General features: G+C 48.1%; 2 protein-coding genes across 11 annotated transcripts in view; one reads left to right on the forward strand and one right to left on the reverse strand.

The window, feature by feature from the left end:
• The first annotated feature begins 5 nt into the window (after positions 1-5).
• The window catches only part of CSGALNACT1 (chondroitin sulfate N-acetylgalactosaminyltransferase 1), a 321,323-nt gene continuing 300,902 nt past the window's right edge, over positions 6-20,426 (forward strand). For 6 of the 10 annotated variants that reach the window (XM_043893972.1, XM_043893984.1, XM_043893979.1 and 3 more), the window contains exon 1: positions 6-140. The gene's annotated coding sequence lies outside the window, so the exon portion shown is untranslated. Of the gene's footprint in view, positions 141-576; positions 599-20,426 lie in introns of those variants that run through there. The other 4 variants (XM_043893968.1, XM_043893975.1, XM_043893981.1 and 1 more) reach the window with 3 other exon arrangements.
• LOC122687903 (translation initiation factor IF-2-like) lies at positions 14-18,358 on the reverse strand. The gene is made up of 3 exons (XM_043893636.1): positions 18,280-18,358; positions 958-1,136; positions 14-844 (listed from the first exon to the last, which is right to left on the reverse strand). Exons 1-3 carry the CDS (start codon positions 18,356-18,358, stop codon positions 14-16), a joined length of 1,089 nt encoding a protein of 362 aa, XP_043749571.1.

Here is a 20,426-nt window from a genome sequence, read left to right on the forward strand (position 1 = left end):
CGGGGCTCGGGGCTCACCGCTTTCCGACCTTCGCGCGCGACGAGTACACGCTCTCTCCGGGGCGGGCGTCCGCACCCCCCAGGGCCGCGCAGACGGCGATCACGGGATTAATTCTCCCCAGCGCCGTCTGCAAAGTTTTGGTGAGTGAGTCGGCCCAGGGCGGGGAGGGCCGCCCAGAGCGGCGAGGGGCCAGACGGGTGGGAGGGAGGGAGGGGGTCCGGAAAGAGAAAGGACCACCCTCGCCGAGGAGACACCGACCCTCTCTCTCCCGGCCGGAGCCCGGCTGCCGCCGCGTCCTCGCCCCCCTCCCGCAACTTCTCGGGCCTCGGGCGCGCGCGGAGCCGCCACCTGCGGGGTGGTCTCGGGCGCGCCCGGCGCGCGGGGAGCCGCTCGGGCCGGCGCGCCCCCCGCCCCGCCCGCGGCTCGTCGCCCCCCAAGCCCCAGCCCCAGCCCCGGCTCCGGGCTTGGCGGCGGCCCCGCGCTCCCCGCCCGCGGGTCCCCGGAGGCTCGGCGGCCGCCGGAGCGGGAGGTGGAGCCGAGCCCGCGGCGCCGCGCAGGAGGAGCCGCCGGCGCTGGGAACGGCCGGCAGCGCCCCGCGGTGAGTCGGGGCCGGGCGCGGGCGCCGCGGGGGCCGTCGGGGGCGTCCCGGCGCCCCCCGGCCCGCCACCTCCGGGGGGCTCGCGGAGGCAGGGCCGCGCACAGGGGGGTCGCGCCGCAGGGAGGGGAGGGAAAGGAGAGGGGCGAGGGCGGCTGCGATCGCGAGGCGCCGCGCCCGCAGGTGGGCGCGCGGGGTCGCCGGCGAGGCTTCCCGAGAGGGGTCGCGCGCGGCCGCGCCGGGGTCCCTCTGGCTTCACTAGCCTCCGGCGGCGGCCTTTAGCTGTTTAATGACTTTCTCGAACACCCACTTTAAAAAGTAGCCTCTGCACGTGCCCACGTGACCGCTTTGCTGCTCCGCACCAAATCGTCTTCCCTGGGATGGAGCGGGCGCTGGGAGCGCGCCTTGGCGCCGGGAGGCAGCCAGCCCTCTGGCCTGGGACCCGGGCCCGGGGCGATCGCGCCCGAGGGTCGCCGCGTTTCGGGGTGCTGGGAGGAAGTGCCTTGTGTGGCCCGTGGAGGGGCCATTCGAGGGCACTGGTCTGGGGTGGGGCGGAGGGCGGAGGGCGGAGGGCGGGGGTGGGGGTGGGTGAGGAAGGCGCTACAAAGACGCCCAAAGTTGTTGTTTCCGCGGCGCTTCCTGCACCTGCACTGGCGTCGGGGACTTTGAAGTTATCTTTTCATCGATGAGCGAAGGGACGGGAGAGGAGGAGGCAAAACAGCGGCGTGCAAGCCGAGACAGCGAGCCCTGGGAAGCACCAATTCATGATAGAGGGGGTGTTTCGCAAACTCCACTTTCATTCTGATTTCAAAGCCTCTGAGTGGTTTTTACTTAATGTTATTAGAGAAGTCTAGATAATAAAGATAATTAGCTGTTCTTTCACGTCTTTTTTACTAGAAATTGAAATTCAGTTCTGCCGGATTTCTTGTATTTTGTTCACATTTTCATTCCAGAAAGTCATAATTATCATAGCATTACTGGCCACAATGAAGTTACGAACAAGCCCTGCCCAGTGGTGTCATGTTGCTAATTGGAAGGAGAAAAGTGTTTCAAACTTGGATATAGAAGCATAAAGCGAAAACATGAAGCTTTAGTTTTAGAAAGTGATTTGAACACGTGTGGTGGTGTTCAGTCGCTAAGTCAGTCCAACTCTCTGAGACTCCATGGACAGCAGCAGGCCAGCCTCCCTGTCCTTCACTGTCTCCGGGAGTTTGCTCAAGTTCATGTCCATTGAACTGGTGCATAATAGGATGTGGAGTGGGCTGTTGTGCTTCCAGAGAAGGTCGGTTCCTGGAAAACCAGAGATGGGCCACTACGTTTGAAATATGTGATGGTTCTTTCTATCCTGTATGTGCTCTAAAGTGTATGGTATTGAAATGCTTTAATTCTGTTCATCTTTGTGTTCCAAACCGCAAACTGTATTAATGAAGTTCAAAGCAAAATCTCCAGCTTTTGGATTCACCAAATTATACTGAAGTGATGGGAACTTTGGCTTTGCCATCTCAGACTCCTGGTCTCCAAGCAGCCTCCCCTTTATTAACTGTATGACCTTGGGCAAGCTCACAGCCTTGGTTTCCACTTTGTTAAGAGCCAATAGTATCTCTCACTTTATGAAGCTGTTCGGGAAAAGGAAATAACACTTAGGGACTTACCCCTAGCATTGGGAGCACAGTAAATGCTCTGGAAAAGTTGTCTCTTGTCTTCCTTCCAGATTTGGCATGCCTCAGTATAGTTGTTTTTCATTTAAACTTCCTTCTGCCTTGCCACCTTCCTTCCTGTCCATTCATTCAAGCGCCCTTGACTGAAGAGCCTCAGATGCCGCCCTGTCTGGGTGTTTGGAAACAGTGGGGGTGGGCGATCCTGCAGGTTTTTCCTGTTGGTGAGCCTCCATCATGAAGTCACAGGTTGATGAATTGTCCTTCCTAGTCTTCACGATGCTCCAGATCTGTCCCTGGTATAATGTTGTCACGTTGGAAAGAAAGTACGGGAAGTGTACGGTGCTGGCTCTGGCTCTTAGCTTGTGTCTCCAGGCCAGCTCGGGCCTGGCAGGGTGGGGCTTCATAAATATTTGTGGATTTGAAAGACAGGATGTAATGAAGTTATTCTTCAAGTCACATTTTTTTTTCCTAGTGAAAGCACCTTGGGATTCTAAATGATGGCTCTACTGTATATTGGGGCTAATAGAGGTTATTATGGAAGGCAGCTCAGGTAGACTTTATTACCTATCGATTTGCCCTGGTGGTGAAGCAGCCTTGGAAAAACTGCAAAGCCAAGTCAGAGCCGCGGCTCCACCACTAGGGGCCCCCTCTGCATAGTATATCAGCCAGGCTGTTCTTTGCCATTATGTCCTTTAATGCAGCTTTCCCCAACCTTTTTGACACCAGGGACTGATTCAGTGGAAGACAGTTTTTCCGCGGACTGAGGGATGGGTGGGGGATAGTTTCAGAATGATTCAAGTGGATTACATTTATTGTGCTCTTTATTTCTATTCTGATTACATCAGCTCTGCCTCAGATCATCAGGCATTAGATCCTGGAGGTTGGGGACCCCTGCTGTAGTGTATCAATAGCAAAGGAACGGAACTTCTCGGGTTCTCCACATGGAAAAGGGCAACCTTGTGTGAGAAGCATTACTGAATGCCTAAAAATATGTGCAGGTGGTCTTAAATGTCAGATTCGGTACCATTTTAGAATAACTTTAAAATTAAAGGTTTAAAAGAGATTTAGGAATTGGGTTTTTTGCTCTGTATATCCTTATATTCCAATATATGATTTGAAAAACTGTCTAAAAATTCAAATCTATGCTTTTGGCCTAGTATTTTCAGGGTTTAGGGAGAGTGTTTTTGGTTGAGCTTATTTTTATCTTTTAATGTGCTTAATATTGCTTTATTTCCTCAATTGGTACTTGGAGCACTAATTACTTGCTTCTCAAGAAATTTATCTGGCCAGCAGAAGCTGCTGGTGTCTTTTTTAAAAAAGGGGCTGCATGAAATTTCACACATAAAAAGTATATTTTATTATATTCTGAGAATGTATCGTTGAAAAGCATTTTTCTTCTGGGAGTTTTTGAAAAACCCTCTTATTTCCAGATTCTAACCTGAATGAAGCTAGTCAGGCTTGACACTATTGGACAACTTGAAGGTGTGTTGGTGTTTTTATTAGTCAGATGGAATTTGCTGTTTGGTAGGAAAAAAACACAAGGTATGTAAGCAAACATGATGACTGAAAATATTGACATATTGTTTATGGGTGAGAAAGAGACTATTGTGCTTTCAACTTTTCAGTAAAATTATAATTACAGTGACAAAGTAAATACCAATCGGTGAAGTAAAACTTAACAACAGTTACAGAAGAGTTCAGTGCATTGCAAGCCCCAAATTTTACCGAGGGGTTTCTTATCAGTTCAGAAAGTCATCAGACTTCTGATTTTCACATGATGGAACTTCTATTTTTCAGTATTTTTAATGGATGTGTAGTTGATTTAAAATGTGTTAATTTCTGCTGTACAGTGGGGTGATTAGGATATATATTCTTTTTATATTGTTTTCCATTATGGTTTATCATAGATACTGACTATAGTTCCCTGTGCTATCCAGTAGGATCCTGTTGAGTCTGCATGAAAGCTTACGTCTGCTGACTCCAACCTCCCACTCCACCCCTCCTCCAGCCCCCTCCCCCTTGGCAAGCACGGTCTGTTCTCTATGTCTGTGAGTCTGTTTCTCTTTCATAGATATACGTTCATTTGTGTCATATTTCAGATTCCATTTATAAGTGATATTGTATGGTATTTGTCTTTCTGACTTATTTCACTTAGTGTGGTAACCTCTCGGTCCACTCTATCCATTCATCTGTCGATAGACACTTAGGTCGCTTCTGTGTCTTGGCTATTGTGAATAGTGTTGCTATGAACATAAGGGTGCGTGTTTCCTTTTGAATTGTAGTTTTGTCTGGATGCATGTCACATGGCGACCCTTTAAAACCAGGCAATCTGTTCTTTGCTGCCTTTCGGTCAAAGTCTAGATCATTACTAAGAACCGGGGAAGAGGAATTTCTGCTTCGCCAAGGTTGTAGATCATTCTTATTATCCCTTCCCCACGAGTAAGCTAATGTCTGGGAGTTATGTTTGGGATTCTGAGCACGTCACAGAATCACACAGATCCTGTTTGCACAACAGCTCTTCTCCGGAGCTGAGTGAGTGCTGCGGTGGCCCTCAGACGTCCAGCAGTGAGGGCTCCCCATATTCACGCCCCCCCCTTCCCCCCTGAAGGTGGCTGAGGCTCAGCCACAGCAATGTGTGTGTAGAGCCACGTGCAGAGCGTTTGAGTTTGGCCTGGAGCCCCGGAGCTGACCAGGATGATGGCTGCCGGGGGTGGGAGGAGCCACCTGTTTACACCTGGGAGTCTTTTTTTAGGAACTTGCGCTTGGGTGGTGCTGGGTGCACGGAAACAGAACCGCTAGAGTTGGCAAAGAAAAGTTTGGATCCTGCGACGTAGTGGCATGCTGCTTTGCACAGATAATTTAGGTGCTGTTTTCAGAGAGTGGGAAACAAATGGGGTCATGTCTGATCCTTTGTTTCCTTTTCACACCCAGGGATATTTGAGTTGATGGAGGAAGAGGGAAGTGGGAAATAGGAAGGAGGGGATGGGAGTTGTCTGTGTACACTGGACACCGAGGCACGTGGGCACACGCCCTGCAACTTGATAATAGCGGCCGTTCAAAAGAACCCGCCCGCCAGTGCAGGAGATGCAAGAGATGCAGGTTCGATCCCTGGGTCGGGAAGATCCCCTGGAGGACAAAATGGCAATTCACTCCAGTATTCTTGCCTGGGAAGCCCCGTGGACGGAGGAGCCTGGTGGGCTGCAACCCATAGGATTGCAAAGAGTCGGACACAAGTGAGGGCCTGAGCGCAGCACAGCACCCTGGTGCTTGGGGGAAATCCACATCTACTCCGCTGATGAACTTACTAAGGTGCTGGTCTTGGACTTAGGCCCTGGGTACTCGCAAAGGTGACCTTCTGCTTCTGTCTCCCGCCCTTTAGAAACCTGCTTCAGTTGTATCTGCTGACCTCTGTGAACAGGCTGCTGCCGTTCCAGGAGATGCCCCTGTGAGCTGGAGCATCCATGGGCAACTGAATGTGACCTCATCCTGCTCAGCTCCCGCAGGGCACTCTTGTGGGGGCACAGGTTGCACAACTGTGTGAGAGGCTTACATCTGTTCAAGTGTTTAGAACAGTGCCGGGCACCTGGTTGATGAGAGACCATCGCTGATGCTGGTGGTTGCTATTATTTATTCCTGATGGCATTGCTTTCAGGGTAGAGCTTGCTGGTAGGCACAGCAGTTTGGAACAGAGGCTTCAGGTGAGCCTGGTGCTTATAATAATGTCTGCAGAAGCAAGTGATTCATTCAGATTTTTTGCTGCATTTCCATTATAGTTCTTCTCTTCATGTGACAAAAATGGCTCACACAGCCCTTAACCACGTGGCAGCCTGTCTCCTAAATGCGGGCCAGGAGTTACTCATTTTGCCAGCACAGCAACCTTAGAAAGACACACTCTTATTATCTGCATTTTGCAAATGAAAAAACCAGGATGTAGAGAGGTGAGTTACCTGCCCAAGGTCAGCTCAGAGGTGACGGCCTGGGCCTTGGGTCCTTGTCTCCCACACTCTGCTGTCTTTTCCAGCATCAGTACTCCTTGAATTGGTAGCTCGGAAAACGTGTTTGTGTCCTGAGGGTTAGCAAAATGTGAAAACATTGATTTTCCTTAGATTCTTGTGTTTGTACCCTTTTCTAGACCCGATGGAGCAAGATGATAAATAAACTGTTATCAGTGGGTCTGCTTCAGCACTTTTTATTTGTAGATCATTTATGTGGCTTTTTCTAGTAGCTTGAAATACAATACAGTATGGTACAACTTACTTCTGCACAACATTTAACATCTTAACAAGGTGCTTTGTAGGCATGTTATAAGCAGAATGTATGACTAAAATCCAGCGCATGGGTTGCAGAATATTCAGATGTGAAGGCTGGAGTCAACCACTCATGCATTCACTTAACAGAAATTTCTCACCTCTTTTCTGAAGGTGCTCTGCCAGACACTGAAGAGACGGCAAAGGTGTGGAAGGCTGCAGGGAAGAGGAAGGCTCCGGGCCTTTGTGGGGGGCGTTGCCGGGGTTTGAATCTCAGCTCTGTTGCTCACTGACCAGGGGTCTGGGTCCCGCCAGTGGACATCTCTGAAGCTTAGTTTCTTGTACGTGTGTGTATGTACATAATGGGGAATGTATGTGTGTGTGTACATAATGAGGAATGTATGTATATATGCATGCATGTACATAAAGGTGTGTATGCATGCATGTATGTACATAATGAAGAATGTATGTATGTATGTATGTTTGTATGTAATGGGGAATGTATGCATGCATGCATGTACACGATGGGAAATGTTTGTGTGTATGTATGTACATAATGGGGAATGTATGTGTGTATGTACATAATGGGGAATGTATGTATGTATGCATGTATGTACTTAATGAGGAATGTATGTATGCATGCATGCATGTACATAATGGGGAATGTATGTGTGTATGTACATAATGGGGAATGTATGTATGTATACATGTATGTACATAATGGGGTGTGTATGCATGTACGCATGTACATAATGAAGAATGTATGTAGGTATGCATGCATGCACATAATGGGGAATGTATGTATGTATGTGTGTATGCATGCATGTATGCACATAATGGGGTATGCATGTATGTACACAGCAGAGTATGTATGTATGCACATAATGGGGAATGTATGTATGTGCATATGTGAAATGTACATATGTATGTATGTATGTGATGGCGAATGCATGTGTGTATGTATCATAGTGGCGAATGTATGTATGTGTGTACCTGATGGGGAATGTATGTATGTACATATGGGAAATGTACATATGTATGTATGTATGTGATGGAGAATGTATGTGTGTATGTATCATAATGGGGAATGTATGTGTGTGTATATATATCATAATGAGGAATGTACATATGTGTATACCTGATGGGGAATGTATGTATGTACATATGGGAAATGTATATATGTATGTATGTATGTGATGGGGAATGTATGTATGTACGTACATGATGTGGAATGTATGTGTGATTGTATCACAATGGGGAATGTATATATGTATGTACATGATGGGGAATGTATGTGTGTATGTATCATAATGGGGAATGTATGAGTGTATGTATATATCATAATGGGGAATGTATATATGTATGTACTTGATGTGGAATGTATGTGTATGTATCACAGTGGGGAATGTATGTATGTATGTATATATCATAATGGGGAATGTATGTATGTATGTACATGATGGGGAATGTATGTGTGTATGTATATATCATAATGGGGAATGTATGTACATACATGATGTGGAATGTATGTGTGTATGTATCACAATGGGGAATGTATGTATGTACATACATGATGGGGAATGTATGTATGTATGCATGCATGTACATAATGGGGTGTGTATGCATGTATGCATGTACATAATGAAGAATGTATGTATGTATGTATGTTTGTACGTAATGGGGAATGTATGCATGCATGCATGTACACGATGGGAAATGTTCGTGTGTATGTATGTACATAATGGGGAATGTATGCATGTATGCATGCACATAGTGGGGTATGCATGTATGTACACAGTGGAGAATGTATGTATGTATGTACATAATGGGGAATGTATGTATGTACATATGGGAAGTGTATATATGTATGTATGTATGTGATGGGGAATGCATGTGTGTATGTATCATAATGGGGAATGTACGTATGTGTGTACATGATGGGGAATGTATGTATTACATAATGGGAAGTGTGTATATGTATGTATGTATGTGATGGGGAATGTATGTGTGTATGTGTCATAATGGGGAATGTGTGTATGTACGTACATGATGGGGAATGTATGTATGTACATATGGGAAATGTATATATGTATGTATGTATGTGATGGGGAATGTATGTGTGTATGTATCATAATGGGGAATGTATGTGTGTGTATACATGTCATAATGAGGAATATACATATGTGTATACCTGCTGGGGAATGTATGTATGTACATATGGGAAATGTATATATGTATGTATGTATGTGATGGGGAATGTATGTATGTACGTACATGATGTGGAATGTATGTGTGATTGTATCACAATGGGGAATGTATATATGTATGTACATGATGTAGAATGTATGTGTATGTATCACAGTGGGGAATGTATGTATGTATGTATATATCATAATGGGGAATGTATGTATGTACATACATGATGGGGAATGTATGTGTGTATGTATCACAGGGGGAATGTGTGTGTGTATGTATGTATATGTCATAAAGGGGAATGGTAATACTCTGTTGGTGGTTGCAGAAATTAAATGAGATGCTTGGGAAGGCATGAGACCCCTAAAAGTGGGGAGTCCTGACCCACAGTGGTGCCTACCTCTTTTTCTTTCCTACCTGTCTCTTCTCCTCCCATCCCCAATTACAGGGGGTGGTAGAGATAAAGAGGCTTAGCATCCTAGACAGACTGATTTAAAATCTTCCTTTCTGGCTCTCCTTGTGGGGCTGGGACAGACCGGGCATATAGGGACACGTGAGCTGGTCCCAGTGTAGGGCTTCTGCCATGTGGGGTTGCTACCCAGGAGCCCAGAGGAGGATGAATTCCAGGGAGCCAGGGCGGCTTCGAGCCCAGGATAGGCGACTAGGGATCCAGAGATGAGGATGAGGGTCTTTTGGGGGGAGCAGCCAAGAACTGTGGTCTCAGGAAAATTGGGACAAGCCACAGCTGAATTTGAGAGTGGCCCCTTCAGGGGAAGGGGCCTGGGATCTGGGTGGAGGGGAGGCAGAAATGTGAGCAGCTTGTTTTCGGGGGCACGAGGGGGGTCAGGCGGCTCAGATGTGCGGGCTGGCGGCTGTGTGGGGGCCCAAGGAGTGGCCTGCAGGCCCCCGGACGGCCCCCAGTGCTGCAGGGCCGGCTACAGACTCCCAGTTCCCTGGCTTCCCTCTGCAGGGTTTTTCCAGAAGCACCGCAGCCTCTCCCAGCAAACAGCCAAGTCAGAATGATTAGTTGTTGCCAGTTTCCACTCCAGACCTTCAAGGGCTCGCTGGTATCACAGGAGAATAAGCCTTTGCTTATTCCAGTTGGGGATTCGGTTAAACACACCCAGATCTGTTCCTGGTGAGGCAGGGCGCCAGGCCCAAGGGGTGCCGGTCAGGGTCCTCCTGGCATTTCTGTAGCGTGGGCTCTGTTGTGAGGTTGGGGGTGTTTTCAGGGAGATGTTCCCAGTGGTTTTATGATAATGGGCCGCCTTGTTTGGTGTCCGGGGGTAGATGCCATGTGTGGTAAGGATGGAATGCAGGCTTCACAAAATCATTACAGTCTGGGAACGGCACCTCAGCCAGGGAACAGGAGCCCTGAGTCATTTGTCCTGCGTTGGCACGTGGTCATAAACCAGCCCTTCTGTGGATAAGCAAACAGAACCTGCCCAGGTGCAAGAGAAGCTTGATTCAGGGTTTAAAAAAAAATGCAAAAAGTTTTAAAAAGGTACTGAATCAGGGAACCATTCATTTAAAGCAAGCTGCTGTAGTCTTCAAAAGCCCATTTAATAGAATTAATAGTTTGTATTAAAATGAAATGAACAGGCAGACTTTAAAAAAGCCACAGAAGGTTAGCTTTGTTGGGAGCAGAGGAATTCTGCTCATGAAATCCAGGTTGGTTCCCGAGGTTCTTGGAGAGCTGAGTGGAATGGATGTTTCCTGATTGCTGTAGTAAGCGAGACCCAAGAGATGCGGGTTCAATCCCTGGGTCGGGAAGATCCCCTGGAGAAGGAAATGGCAACCCACTCCAGTATCCTTGCCTGGAGAGTCCTATGACAGAGGAGGTTGGCGGGCTACAGTCCATGGGTTTGCAGAGAGTCAGACATGACTGAGTGAGTGCGCTTGCACACACACGCGCACACACACACACACACACACATACAGGTAAGTGACAATGTCTGGGAGGAAGTAGGCTGAGTGAGGAGGCAGCACCTTGGGGGTGGGCCTGGGCCTTGGAGCCCGTTCATCCAGGTTCACACTCCACCCTTTCTTAACTGTGCTCCTGGGCAAGTCACTGAATTTCTCTAGGCCTCAGTTTTCTCATCTGTAAGATGAAGATAATAGTGCCCATCGCGTTGGGCAGCAGGCAGATTGATTTAGAAAATGTTGGTGGACTGCTTGGCACGTGGGGGGGACATGGTGGCATCAGCTGCTGTGATTGCAGAGCTGCCCGGGGAGGAAGGCGGGAGGGAAGACGGGGACCAGGAGCTCCTGCGTCCGCCCGGGCCTGCGCTCTTCAATTCTACTTTTGTCTGAAGTTCTAGAGGATTGTAATCCAGTATGTCCTGAATGTCCACTGTGTGTGTGTGTCCCGATGATAAGGTGTCTGGGGGTAGACTCTGATGCCATAAAACTGCCCTCAATGTCTTCATGTAGGTCATAGTCTTAGGCCAGGAGGGGCAAGACCGTGACTGGGTCTTGTTAAAGAAGGAACACCCAGGGACCTCCTTAGTGGTTCAGTGGTTAAGAATTCGCCTTGCAATGCAGGGGATGCCGGTTTGATCGAGGTTGGGTAACTAACATCCTACGTGCCAAGGGACAGCTAAGCCCACGCGCCGCACTCCCGAGCCCTTGCAACACAACTGGAGTCCATGCCCTGCAGTGAAGGACCCACAGGAAGCAACTAAGACCCAATGCAGCCGAGTAAATAAATAAATATTATAAGAAGAAAGAATGGCTAGTGTCTCTCGGCTATTTCAACGAGCTGCCCGAAGGATAGTAGCAGGCCCTATCATATTTCCTATCTACTCTACATACAGATGGGTAGAAAATAAGTACTTCTTGGACATTATAGACATAAATCACTCAAAATACCCAGGGTACCTTCGGCTGTCTTCTTTGTGTAGAAGTGAGATTTATTTACGGATGTGTGTGGCTACATGAGGGGCTTCCCAGGTGGCTCAGTGGTAAAGAAGAGACTCAGGAGACATGGGTTCGATCCCTAGCTCGGGAAGATCCCCTGAAGGAAGAAATGGCAGCCCGCTGTAGTATTTTTGCCTGGGAAATCTCATGGACAGAGGAGCCTGGCAGGCTACAGTCCATGGGGTCACAAAGAGTCCCACACGACTGAATACCTGAGGACACAAGTGTGTGCCTATGTAATGAGAAGCCAGCAGAGGAGAAGTGTTTCGGGGGGTATTTCTTTGGATGTGCCTGTGACATTCAAACTCTTGTGTCTGAAGCATGTTCTTTTGGTTGGGAGGGTCCTTCCTTGATGGTGGGAAGGATTGAAGGCAGGAGGAGAAGGGGATGACAGAGGGTGAGATAGTTGGATGGCATCACTGACTCAATGGACATGAATTTGAGCAAGCTTCCAGAGTTGGTGACGGACAGGGAAGCCTGGCATGCTGCAGTCCATGGGGTTGCAGAGAGTCGGACATGACTGAGCGACTGAACTGAACTGAACTGAACTTTATGTCTTTTCGCTGAACTTGTGGCCCATAGGTTTCTGGGACAGAATGATGAGAGAGCTCCATTTACAGAGTTTCTCTTTGTTTTGTTTTTTTCCTCCACATGGCCTGCGAAGTCGCTTCTGTCGTGTCGGGCTCATTGTGACCCTATGGACTGTAGCCCGCCAGGCTCCTCTGTCTGTGGGATTCTGCAGATGAGAATACTGGAGTGGGTTACCATCTTCTCCTGCAGGGGATCTTCCTGACCCAGGGTTCTAGCCCAGGTCTCTTATGTCTCCTGCATTGGCAGGTGGGTTCTTTACCACTAACGCCACCAGGGAAGCCCTGTGTATACAGGTTGCTTCAGAAGGAGTCTCGACTGATGGAGAGAGGATTCCCAGCTGACTGACTCTGTGACCATGAGCAGGTTCTTAATCCCTAAAGTAGGAATTTGATCATTGAGACTCAGGAGCCATTTTAATACAATGCAGTGAAGTGGATGGACTATGAACGGCTCCATCAGTCAGATCGGTGGTTGAAGCCAGAACCTGAGCTTAAAATAAGTTACTCCCTTGGATCACATGAGCTGATTCCACATCTTGGGTCTTGGGTTGTCTCAAAAATGATTTTTCTTTGTAGAGAGGGTATTATTCACGGATGTAAATAAAAGATCCTGAGTGTGTTTTTCTGTGAATATCCTTGGGTATACAGGAGAATTTATCCAGCTTTACTGGAATTACCTTTTTCTCTTCCTCCAAGAGTGAGTCTAGACCAGTGCCTGGGCTGTCATTAGCCTCCTCAGGGCCTTTATGCCAAGCACGAGTCTCATATTCTGATGGAAACGGGGCGGAAGCAGGAGGAGATGCAGGATCTAGACACGTCTGGTTGCCTGAAAGCACAGGGAGGTGATGGTTGGGTTTGTGGGGAGCGTGCTGCCTGGGGTGGAGGTGTGTGGGAGGCACCAGCTTTTAGAAACTCTCTTCGCTGGTCCCTGTAAGTGATTTAGTGACCGTTTCATTATTTGGGAGGGGGGGCAAATGTAATGCCAGTGTGAGGTTGACAGGCATAACTGCAACTCTTAAATCACTTAGGAATGAGAGTCAGAGAATGAATGGAGACGCTTTACTAAAGCCTAGCCATCCACTAGGCGAAGAGTGCCTGGCACCAGTCTGTCTACATGAACTAAAAATTTTTGAAATGGCAAAACGGTGCATCTGAAGGGAACACTTGGATTCTGGAGGATTTGTCGACTTCACTTAACGGTCTTGTCGGTGACTGCTTGGTGTTGGAAGTCATGGTTGTGGGGGACCACCGCTTAGCAAGCATACATCAAGAGAAATGTTATCTCTCAGATCAGTTAGACCAACAGTATTTTGCAGAAATAATAGCACATTTGAGATCATTTGGACTGTCTCCTGGTTTTCAGAACAGAAAGAAGCCCGGAGAGGGGACGTGCCTTGTCTAAGATGACCCAGGTGCTGAGTGGGAATGACCCAGGCTACTTGTTCCTATCTCGCTGGTCTTGATGGGCCGTGCAGTCTCCTTGGGTACCAGGCCGGCTGGCAGGTAGTTTTAGGTGCCCCGACAGTGATGTACCGCTCTCAGATTTTCCTGAATGTGGTTAGGGAGCTCCCTTTGAGTGCCTGGCACTGTTCTCGGTGCTAGAGATACGTAGGTAAAAAGACAAGGGTTTCTGACCTCAAGGAGCCCACGGCATGAAATACGAAGAAGGGATATACTGTCAAGCCGTGGCTTAGTGCCACATGGGACATCGACCCTGGGATGGTGAGCTCTTCGTGCCTACTTCAAGATCAACAGGATTCGTTTTTATTTCCTGTTGATTTTACAGCGTCCGAAGTGGGAATGATGGCCATACGCTTCATGAATCAAATTGAATGATTCCAGCTTCGTCTGGAGTCATGCTGTACACATCCAGTGAGAGGTTTAAAATTTGAAACCCTTTGTCCTCTGCACTTGAAACGCATGGTCTTTCTGGAAACACTTGGTAAGAATAGTTCTGGATGAGTTTGTTTATGGACACAAATCAAAAATCGGATTGTTTACGCCAAGGAGGAATAAGATGTGAATATAGGTGTCACTGAAGCTACGTCAGGGGTTGAATAATAGGTTTTTAAATTAAATGGAGGCCCATTTTTTCCCCCACCAGGAGTGCAAAAGTGGCAGAAGCTTAGGAATAAATCTACTTAGGTACTAAGTAGTATCCGAAGCACTTTATTTGTGGAAGTTTTTGAAACTCCTATGAAAAGACAGGAAGAACCAAGATTCAGGTAGACCAGATGCCGTGGCAGGACTGGTGGCATGGCAGGGAGACCCAGCATTTTCTTTCTTTCTTTTTTTTTTTTTTTCTTTTATTTTTATTAGTTGGAGGCTAATTACTTTACAATATTGTAGTGGTTTTTGTTATACGTTGACATGAATCAGCCATGGATTTACATGTATTCCCCATCCCGATCCCCCCTCCCACCTCCCTCTCTACCCGATCCCTCTGGAGACCCAGCATTTTCACGAAAGTCTGGCGCAGTAGCTCCTGAGTCCAGGCGTGGTACCCCCGTGGTAACAAGCCTGCTGCAGCAGCGCCTTTTGTCGTTTTTGGACAAGACCGCAGACCCTTGGAGCGTGGGGACTGCAACTCACGCAGTTGTTTGATGCCCTGCAAGCAGAGTGGCTCAGTGTATAGACACGGAAGGTTCTCTGTAAACACGCATGAAATGAACAGAGACATCAACTTAAAATTCACAGGGTTGAGAAGAAACTGTGTTCACAAACAGGACAAGTTACCTCCCAGGATCCCTGCCCGTGCGTGTAAAGCTGACCTTGGAGAAACCAAACACATGACCCGTCCTTAAAAATCCTTTTCAGTATCACGTGCTGTTCGTAAGCGTGCCTGTTTGTAACTCTGTTCCCACATACTGTTTTCTACCTTGGTGTTTTCTTGCAAGCTACCTGTAAATCAATTATGCATTCATAATCTTGCGGCAGGCTGGCTGGATTTAATAGAGTCAGGAAGGCTTCCAGCACATTAAGTGTTCTTGAAGGTAATAAAAAGGAGGACTAATTATCTCGCTGAAGTGATTATGAGAGAGACGTTGGAGATCTTGACTTATGGGGATTTTGACAGCAGTCAGAGTGGTTAAGACGCTTTGAGAAGTGGCAGAGCTGACTTGTTTCAACCAAGGGATTTCCTTGCGTCTATGATGTGGGTGTATCTGTAGTCCGTTGAGCAAGTGGGCAGGCTGAATAATGCACGGTGTGGCCGGGGCTGGGGCGGTGATTGGAGAGTGCATGCCTGGCGCCCACCGTGGGAGACTGAGGTTTTACCTTGAATGATGGTACCTCTCCTGTAGCCATCTGTCTTGCTCTTTAATGAGCAGTATTCCTTATCAAGCCTGATTTGTGTACATTGATTACGCCATCACACGCGTTAAATATTAAAGTGTTTTCCCCCTCATGTGAAGTCTAATTAGGCAAAGTGCTTAGCACAAGCCTGGCATTATCGTTCAGAGTAATAGCCTGGTCATTCCGTGTGACATACCTCAGCTTCCTGGATCGTTTGTCTTTTCTTTTTTCCCTCCTATCAGAGTGCCCGTGTACCAGATATAATGCAGCAAAGTTTGATGGAGGGTTCAGCCCTGTCAGGCCATTAAGAAAGGTCCTGCTACAAAGATTATGAGATCTTTTAAAAATGAGTGGAGTGATGTATTGTCTGTAGTTGGCGTTTTTTCATGGGTCGGGCTTCTGGACAGATATTTCTGATGAAACTAATTTTTACTAAATTGACGAACTGTAAAATAGCTTTAAAGGCTAAAAATACAAGTGACAGTGTTGTTTGGAAGAGAAAACCCATCAGTAAATATTATAGTTGCACTTTATACATGCAGCAGATAAAAAGAGTAATTTTAGGTGTCAAACCACTATCTCCTGATAGTCCAATGGGGTGGTCCATTACTTACTTTTAAAAACATATTTATTTATTTGGCTGCACTGGGTCTTAGTTGCAGCTTGTGAACTCTTTATTTGTAGCATGTGGAATCTAGTTCCCTGACCAGGGGTGGAACCCAGGCCCCCCTCCACTGAAACTGTGGAGTCTTTTAACCATTGGACCACCAGGGAAATCCCCATTACTGAGTTTTTCAGCTTATTTCTTCTGTGCAGTTTTAATTCAGAAGTTAATTTCGTTGTGGATTTCATAGCAAACACTTTGTTTGTACGAGGCCAAAGGTAAGATTATCGATCAGGCTAGTGTCTCTGATAAGTTATCCACCTAATTTTGAGATCCCTGTAACGAACGTTGTCTTTTTTGAAAGTGTTATGGTACTGCTTCAGTATTTACCTTTCTCAAAAAATCCACAGTCTGTTGTGAGCATGTGCACGCATGAGCACACACATGTGCAAAGTGTAATCTGGGGTTGATGGGCATGGACCAGCTTGGCAATAGGCCTGGTTTACTGCTTACTGTTGTCAGGGAGAAAAGCTTTTAAGGCCTGTTTCACGTGATATGTGGTTACCAGGCTAATAGATTTTTCCCTCTCTTGGTCCCAACAGCTCACGTAGGAGCTTTGAAAGCACCTCTTCCCCTTCACAACTGCAAATAGCCCTAGCACTGCCTGCCCTTTTTGCATTCTGGAAAGAAAGCAATCTGTATCGCCTTGAAGTGAGAGTTATTTTGAGTTGTTTTTGAATGCGGTCAACTCAAAATGAGATTTCGCTGAGTTAAAATATGGGTATAAAGATCAGAGAACGGAAGGGAATTCACAGATTGTCTGGTCCAACTTTTCTGCTTCCTGCGTGGGGACGCCAGTGCAGAGAGGTTGGCCCTCCTCAAGGTCACGGGGTGTTACCAGGGGTCCCGCGTCCCTGCATTTGCCTCCAGGCCCGATGACAAGTCTCCCAAGGTGACCCTCGGGCCAGGGCCCATCTCCTTGCCCTTCACAGGTGTGGTATCCCTGAGCTTCAAGTTAGAAAGGTCTTGAAGGAAAGCTTGCTGCCTTTTAACTAGCTCAAGGCAGAACCTGTCTGGGGTCACAGAAGAACTTATATTTTGTATTTGCTCATTGCCGTCTTCCTAGAAATGGAGAACTAGGGGCCAGTGTCTCCCGCTGAGTGGTTCCGAGTTTAGTGGGGGGTGGGTAGGAACGCTGCTGCGTGCTCTCCTGGGATGATGGTCCGAGGGATGGTGGCTTGCTGCTCGGCCGACGTGGGGCTCAGCTGGGGAGTCGGGTTCTCTGTTCCGGAGGCCCAGGGTCTGACCTTTGTCAGCCTGCGGTGGCGTCATCAGGCCTAAGTCATTTCACCAACACGCCAAGGCACAGAGGTTCGTTTACCTTGACGAGTGACTGTCTTGGTGGTTGGTAAGAAGCCTGGTGGTTAAGCATGTGGGGTCTGAAGCCTGACGTACTTGAGTTTGACTCGGTGCCAGGGATGGGGTTTAAGCAAGTGACCTTAGCACCTGAGCCTCCGGTGTTCGGTCTGTAAAGTGGGAGTCGTAGCAAACATTTATGCTGTACTCACACTGTGACGTCCACTGTCTCAGTGGTTTAGGACCATTAACTCATGGGGTCTTCACAGCAACCCCAGGAGGTGGGTACCACCGTTATTCCCGCTTTACAGGTGAGGGGACTGAGGCCCAAAGAGGTTCTGGGAATCGCTCACGATGACAGCTTTTAATGGGTGACGCGAGTAGCATTTGAATCTTGGAGCCGGTTGCTCTGAGTCTCCCTCCTCTGCGGTCTCTCAGTCAGGTTAACTTGATTGTGAGAATCACGCGAGGTGAGCTGCCCTCGCTGATGGTGAGAGAGCTGGCGTCGCCTTAGCAGTAGCAACAGGAAAATCTCCGTGATCAGCACCTTCTTTGCCCCTCAAGGGGCTCCCAGAAACCAGATCATAATCAGAAGGTCGCTCTGGCAATTACAGAAGTCACACAGAGAGAGTTGAGGAGCCTTGATCGGACGTTCCTCAGGGTGGACAGTGTTGAGGACAGCCAGGGCCGGCGGGCTGAGCAGATGGTCCGGACTCCTTTCCAGCTCGCGGGGCCTAGGGACTTTCTCCCCTCGGGTGGCTCCAGGGCCCCAGACAGCAGCTGCGATCTGTTCGCTCTCATCTGTCACTGCCGCAGCACTGACCTCCGCCCCTCACGCCTCCGAGGCCACCACGGGAAGGGTCACACTTGGACCGGCTTGCTCCACTTTGTATCACGTTCATAGCCTCGTTGTCAAGTGCAGGCTCATGTCCAGATTGTTTGCTGTGGAGTTTACATATTACGCTGTGCCTGCTGCTTCCTTTTAAATTCATTAGTCATGATAAATACATGCACGTGTAAGCATGCGTGTCCCTTTTAGCTTATCATAACAAAGCGAATGGCTGTCCCGGGAGCATCTAGCACGTTCCCTCTGAAGCCCCAACGTAGCTTCTGGGTCAGATTCCCTGCCTTCCTCCCGACCCACCCCCACCCAGGACTTCCAAGAACTGTGTTAATCGTCTCCTTGCTTTATTAGAGTTTACTGCTGACGTGCATCCCCACGTGAGTTATTGTTTTCTTTAAAGTTATTTATTTTTAATTGGAGGATAATTGCCTTACCATGTTGTGCTGGTTTCTGCCATCCATCCACATGAATCAGCCAAAGGTATACACATGTCCCACCCTTCTTGAACCTCCCTCCCCACCTCCCACCCCATCCCACTCCATCCCGCCCCATCATAGAGCACCAGGCAGAGCTCCCTGTGCTATATTGCCATTTCCCATTAGCTATCTATTTTACATGGGACGATGTATATTTATTTCATTGCTACTGTCTCCATTCGTCCCACCTCTCCTTCCCCTGCTGTGTCCACATAAAATTTATTGTTTTTGCCACAGGCTGTTGAATTGGAAAACTTGACTAAAGCCCCCAGATGTATCAAATAGCAGTGACAAAAATAAGTTGTGAGAAAGACCAAAATGGGCATTTCAGAGGCAGTGTCTGAACACGAGGTTCACAGCTCTTGAAAATCCTCCTTACTCAGAGGGTATAAAAAGCATCGCTCTATTTGTGGAGAATCCTCTGCTGTGAGTCTGCACCAGCCCCTCCCCCGGGAGGAAGTGGGGTTGGGGGTGCTGCTGTGTCCCCTCAGCTGGGGGAGCCGGCTCTGAATCTGGTGAGATGTTTTGGGGGCGTGGAGAGTGAGAGCTGCTGGGACAGGGCCCCCCACTGCCACGTGTGTTGGGGTGATTGTGAATGCTTCCCCTGGACCAGGTCCCCTGCAGGGAGGGGGACCAGCCTGGAACTTTGACCCCCACTCAAGGGCACAGTCAGAGGAGAGCTTTTGGGCTGAGTCTCAGGGACTGGGTCCATCACCCATAGCACAGGATTTGAGGGGAGTCCCTGGAGTCCCTACAGAAGTACCCACAAGAGTCAGAGAGTCAGGTCTGGGTATCTGCTGGTCCAGAGAGTGCAAAACCTCCTGTACTGGTGAGGAGTAAGTTTGCCGGCATGTAAGTGAAAGAACAGTGGTAACACACAGTACAAGTTAATTTCTCTCTTATGTACAGTCAGTAGGAAAGTGGGCAGTTCAGGGGCTCCACAGAGTTGTCAGGATCACCCCTCCTAGTTCACTGCCCCAAGGCCCAGGCTCATGACTGTGGTCCTTGTGCTCAGGGTCGGAGGGGCTGCTGCAGTTCCGGCCATCACATTATAGCTCGGGCAGACAGAGGCAGGATCTGCTCCCTCCCTTTTAAGGATACTTTCAAGACACACACTCAGCATTTCTGTTTATGTGTCACTAGTCAGAGCTGAGTCACGGGGTCATGCCCAGCTCTAAGAGATCTTTGGACATAGAAGCTTATTGTTGGGTCACTATGGGCCCAACTTAAAATTGGGATTCCTTTTGTCAAGAGGAAGGGACGAGTGGATATTGGGAGACACCCAGAAGTCTGTGCCACTTCATTTTCATGGTATTAGCAGCCAGGTGGCCATTCCAACACTGGAGGAGAGGTAACCAGAGCCAGGAAGGAGAGGTGGGGAGAATTACTTTTTTGGCCTTACTTCAAGGATGGATAATGTACTGACTTGACATTTTATTTTCTGAATCATCATTGTATTTTTGACTTTAAGTAACTTTAGGAGTTTCTGTTACCTACAAGTAGCCAGAGAATTATGGGACCTACTGAAGTTTCCCTTGGGTAGCAGGGGGAGTACATACTGCTTGAATATTATATTTATTTCAACTGAATAATGTCTTTATCGTGTAAGACCTCCATGCCATCTTCACACCTAAAAAACTAATAATCATC

Source organism: Cervus elaphus, chromosome 32 (genome assembly GCF_910594005.1).
Source record: "Cervus elaphus chromosome 32, mCerEla1.1, whole genome shotgun sequence".
NCBI classification, from domain to species: domain Eukaryota; kingdom Metazoa; phylum Chordata; class Mammalia; order Artiodactyla; family Cervidae; genus Cervus; species Cervus elaphus.

Bases quoted from the DNA above. Each gene is read 5' to 3' on its own strand.
- LOC122687903 (XM_043893636.1), bottom strand. From the start codon at position 18,358: ATGAACGTGATACAAAGTGGAGCAAGCCGGTCCAAGTGTGACCCTTCC. The intron at 1,137-18,279 runs GTCAGTGCTGCG...GCCCCACCCCAG, and splicing joins CGGAGGCGTGAGGGGCGGAG to ACCAGTGCCCTCGAATGGCC. The intron at 845-957 runs GTGCGGAGCAGC...TAGTGAAGCCAG, and splicing joins ATCCCAGGGAAGACGATTTG to AGGGACCCCGGCGCGGCCGC.